The sequence below is a fragment of the Littorina saxatilis genome, linkage group LG17 (assembly GCF_037325665.1).
Source record: "Littorina saxatilis isolate snail1 linkage group LG17, US_GU_Lsax_2.0, whole genome shotgun sequence".
Classification (NCBI taxonomy): Eukaryota; Metazoa; Mollusca; class Gastropoda; order Littorinimorpha; family Littorinidae; genus Littorina; species Littorina saxatilis.
In genome coordinates this window covers 5,309,076-5,314,412 of record NC_090261.1, presented here as the reverse complement: position 1 = coordinate 5,314,412, position 5,337 = coordinate 5,309,076, and the positions used below count along the sequence as shown (strand labels likewise).

The 5,337-nt window shown below is 38.4% G+C and overlaps 1 protein-coding gene across 1 annotated transcript in view; it reads right to left on the bottom strand.

Annotated features, from left to right (window-relative positions):
• Nucleotides 1–2,836: 2,836 nt before the first annotated feature.
• The window catches only part of LOC138952034 (uncharacterized), a 3,594-nt gene continuing 1,093 nt past the window's right edge, over nucleotides 2,837–5,337 (bottom strand). Inside the window, exons 1-2 of the mRNA XM_070323610.1 lie at nucleotides 5,147–5,337; nucleotides 2,837–4,820 (exon numbers count right to left, since the gene is read on the bottom strand). The exon at nucleotides 5,147–5,337 is cut by the window's right edge and continues 1,093 nt beyond it. Coding sequence (XP_070179711.1) covers nucleotides 4,359–4,820; nucleotides 5,147–5,326 — 642 coding nt within the window. The 5' untranslated portion in view covers nucleotides 5,327–5,337 and the 3' untranslated portion in view covers nucleotides 2,837–4,358. The remainder of the gene's footprint in view (nucleotides 4,821–5,146) is intronic.

Sequence of the window (5,337 nt, the reverse complement as noted above, 5' to 3'; positions counted from 1 at the left end):
TTCTTAGCTTGGTAACGTATTCCTCAGAGGTGCCTGTCGTATGCTGGTACCTGTGGACACGCTTGGATACTCATGGTTACCCATGAATACTGAGGTCAGAGAGAAAGTGTGAATACCTTGGGCATGAGCCATCAAGGAAACCTTTGGAATTGCTCTTCCTTTGTCTGAAATGAATCCATGATAATAGTCCATTAGTGACCTGTTGGAAAAGTAAAACTGAGAGAATGATGCATTTTTTATTTTAATTTTTTATATATTTTTTTTATATACCTACATCTCAAAGGATGCAGAATGTCAGCTACTTCAGAAGCAGTAAATCGATAGGTGTTTTTTTTTAAAACTGGGATGAGTTTTCACCACAGAATTCAGGACTACTAACTATGTACGACCTACCAATGAACTTTACACCGACCGTCCCCGTGCAGTGTAAGTGGTAATTCAAAACAGTATACACAAGAAAAATGTTCATTCAAAATGAACAGGCGTCCATGTTATTTTGACAAAATGAATATATTTTTGTTAAAGAAGCTGGCAAGCACACCCTTTCGAATATAGCGGAAGTAGTTTCGACCCTAAATGCTTAAGTACTTAGGCCTTAAACTTAAGTATGGGTTGATAGAATATTTTAATATAAGTGCAGTTTATTTTGAAAGTTTGGAGTCGTAGATCATTCTTTTCGGATGCAATGTGACTAGCATGTAACAGTGAAATTTGTTGTTTAATTCTGCAAGCAAATGTGTGTGCTGTTATTGCATTATTTACAAAAAACGCACAGAAAAAAACACTATTTTTGACGACTCACTGCGGAGCAGAGCGTGCAATATACGCTCTGCTGCAGAGTTATCCCACGTGCGGTTAGATAGACACTCATACATGTAAGTACAGTTTATTTTCTAGGTTTGGTATCGTAGATAATTTTTTTCGAATGCAATGTGAAAAAGTTTGTTGTATAATTTTGCAAGTGAATATTTGTTTATTGGCTGCATGTTTGACAAAAACGTTGTAAAATAAACACTTTTTCGTTGCTTTTATTGTTTGCTTTGAAAGTTTGATTGCAGCCAAACGACTTGCTCTACGGGGCTGAAAAAGTGGAAGACACTTTGAGATATAAGGAATTGGATAGGCCATCATACAAGAAGGTGTAGAAATCTGCTTGCTGGCAGCTTTAAGTGTTACAGCAACATCAGAAAGCTCTAAAAGCTTTTTTTTTTTTTTTAAATGCATGATTTTCATAGTTTGTCACTTTAGACTATTTTTGTAATAATTAATTTGATCGGAAAAAAATAGTGTAATATACAAATAAGAAAATTTTTGAATCACATTTTTGCTATCCTTGATGAGAAGCGAGTTGAAATGTGCCTAAATAAAGTCACACCTTAACATTTTTTAGTTTTTGCCCACTAAGGCATTTGCAACATGAAATTTCAGTATTTTTTAAGTTTTTACCCCCCCCCCCCCCCCCCCCCAAAATGACATGTTTTAACAATTTGAAGTTTTTGTCTAAACATGAAGTGACATTCTAAGATTTGAAAGCTTTTTTTTTCTTTTTTTAATGCAACGTCATGAATAATATTTTCAATTTTTTGCATTAAAGAAGCTGGCAAGCACACCCTTTCGAATATAGCGGAAGTAGATTCGACCCTAAATGCTTAAGTACTTAGGCCTTAAACTGAAGTACGTGTTGACAGAATATTTTAATATAAGTGCAGTTTATATTTCAAAGTTTGGAGTCGTAGATCATTCTTTTTGGATGCAAAATGACTAACATGTATCACTATCACTTATCAGTGAAATTTGTTGTTTAATTCTGCAAGCAAATGTGTGTGCTGTTATTGCATTATTTGCAAAAAACGCACAGAAAAAACACTATTTTTGACGACTCACTGCAGTTATCCCAGGTGCGGTTAGATAGACGCGCATACATGTAAGTACAGTTTATTTTCTAGGTTTGGTATCGTAGATAATTTTTTTGGAATGCAATGTGACAAACATGTATTGATACAGTTTGTTGTATAATTTTGCAAGTGAATATGTGTTTATTGGCTGCATGTTTCACTAAAACGCAGTAAAATAAAAACTTTTTCGTTGCTTTTGTTGTTTCCTTTGATTGCAGCCAAATGACTTGCTCTAGGGGGCTGAAAATTAAGTGGAAGACACTTTGAGATATAAGGAATCGGATAGGCCATGACACGAGAAGGTGTAGAAATCTGCTTGCAGACAGCTTTAACATGACATCACATATTGATATATTTTTTAAGTTTTTGCATATTTATATTACCCCATTTTTGAGGTCACGTTTTAACTTTGGTTAAGTGTTTGCCCACAACTGACATTAGATTATATTTAAACATTTTACATTATTTTTCTAGCACATGTTCATGTTAGTCTGCGCCATCCATTTCTGTGAAAAATACCAGTGTTCAACATTGATGAAATCATGGACATGGGAGTTGGCACTGTCAAGAGAAACATTTGTAGTTTTAGTTTTGGAAACACGGCGTCGCTTTCGTCTGTCTTTCTGTGAAAAAGAGTGTTCAACATTGATGAAATCATGGACAGGCAGTCTTGATGAAACATTTACAGTTGCTTCAATAGCACAGGGATGTTGCTACAAATTCATACCTATAGGACAAATGTCCTGAGTTCTTCAGCATCAATAGGACATTTGACCGCTTTCAGAAAGTTTCATAGGACATTATGAATTTGCGCCAAACAGCTTATAACATTCCATGGAATTGTTCCAAAGTCATGCGCCCACACACACACGCACACACACACACCCATGCGCGCGCGCTGTAGAACACACACATAATATAGTAAATACATCAACACAGTGTGCGTATAATGTTGTATTTGTTTTGTTTCAAAAAAACCACAAAAAAGAAACCAACATGAACAACTTCAGAGCCGCTGGAGTTGTCTCCCGTACTCCTGTAGCATGCACTGATCTATTCTAAAAATAATCCACTATTTTTAGATCAGTGCGCTGCACCGAGACGGTTATAAATACCCAAACGGCGCATACCGCAAACGGTTCGGGAATTCCCGAGAAAAGAAAAGATCCGCACGCGGCACTGGCAACTTCAGTGTCAGCAGAACACGAGAGCGTTCGGTCTTTTAGAAGATTTGTATCTTGAAATGAAAATTAACGAATATCGCGCTGTCCGAAGGAATGGAGTACATATCGGACAATGACCACGCTCAGGCTAAAACGATAGGACATCTGACCGACATGCGGCAATGTGAATCGGACATTTGGGGATTTTCATCAATAAATGTCCGATGTCCGACACCTAACGACATCCCTGATAGCATGTGCTCTTTGCGAAAAACAAAAATTGTGTTCAGGTTCAAGTCCAAGGTTGATGTCAACATCAGCACGAGCATGACAGTTGTCATCAGCATCAATTTCATTTTCAGCTGTTGCTGTGTGTATCATAGAAACATTTCCACATGAATGACTGGTGCGTGACTCAGGGAAATAAGCGTGTTCAAGTGAGATCTTGTTCCGAAATGTCCTCCATACTCAAGCCAGGAAAATAACTTTGTTCAAGTTCACAAACATCCTGTATGTTTAATTCAGTGTAAGTACTATTTGCATGTAGAAAAGCTTCTTCCATGTTCCGCCCATTGTTAAACACAGACATACTTTCCTGTTCAACAAAAATGTCTGACAAAGAATTAGGCTGTTGTGGGTTCAATTCAATCCCAACATTGTCACTGTCAGTGGCACATTTCCCTTTCATGTTCAAAGGAGTCTTAGATGAAGTGGTACATTTGCGCTGATTTGTTTTTTCTTTTTGATCTCTGTCAGTGTCACTAATACTAATAGTACTAGCAGTACTGACTGGATTTGAAGTACAAAAATCTGTTGGCATACTGGAATGACCTGGTTTGAATGAACCAAGCTTGTTCTGTCCACATTGACTAGCAGAAGTTTGGATAGAACTTGAAGAAAAATGAACAGGTGTTAATTGGTTAAGCATTGATAATGTGTTTCTAGAAAAACAGTCAAATCTGCAAAAGAATCAAATGACATCAAAACAGCAGCACCACCTGAAGAATGATCGCCATTTCTGTTTCTTTCATGGGAATCAAACAAATAAAAACACTGACTATCCAGGTTACCGTGAATGGCAATGGTCGATTCCTGAAATGTTGCAAGGATGTAGTTTGACACAGCAAAAGCCTGATGCAATCCCTCTTCTAGATTAGTCAAATGAAAGCCTTGGTCACTGACAACATTAGCAGGCAAGTAAGCGGGGTTAGTGTGTCCATTAATCATGTCGAAAAAATATTCTATTTCAACAGCATGTCCAACAACAGTTGTTGGCAAATGTTCGTGACCGATGTAACCATCAATGCCGACCCTCACCTTCATCATCACTGTCTCTTCTTGCTGTGCTAGCAGTAGAGCCACTATGACTACTGTCGTCGTCACTGTCAACATTTGCAGAGTCGCTGCTGTCACCATCATTAGCTGCACACTCTGCGTCACCATCTTCGTCACTGTTGTCACCGTTGTCAAAGTCCGGGTCGCCATGTGCATTGGCATCATGCACAGCTTGAACAGCTGCCTGCAAGACATTTGCAGTCACCTCTCTGTGTGCACCACCCACCTTCTTGGAGATACGCCGATAGGTGTTGTGCGACAATCCTGGAATCGACATGATGGCAGAGAACTTCCGAAGAGCTGCCTCGCCACATCCTAACTCGTTGAAGCACATGACAATGGAGTTGTTGACGTCAAACCCCATAGTAATGTTGTTGCTCCCATCAAGTCGGCTACATGAATGCTGCTGCTTCGTGAAGGTGCAATCCTGGTAAATACAAAAACAACAAATTAGATTAGTAACAACAAAAAAGCTAGAGAGCAAGAGAGAGTTTGAGAGAGAGAGAAAGAGAGAGTGGGAGAGAAAAAGAGCACTGATAATAATCACTAATATATTTCCTTTGTAATACTATTATCATCAGGGCTTACAGCTTTCAGATTATGTAGTTTTTTTCCCCACACTGACAGTGACAACTGAAACTCAATCAGAAAAATTCCAAGAGAGAGAGACTCAGTTTGGGAGAGCTGGTAATAACTAACAAGGCAAAATAATACAATACAAAAAAATAGTAATTATAAAATGAGTTTACATACCTCACAAGCCAGTCTTATTTCTCTTGAATATCCCATCTTGTCACCAAAGCACACCGACAGGGTCCCACCACACTCGCCACAAGCGACCGCCGAAAACAGAGACTTCAAATTTTTCAACTCAATGAAGCACCGCTCTTTGTCACTGTCCGTTTCGTCAGCTGCAGCAACGTAGTCTTTCATAACATCCAGTT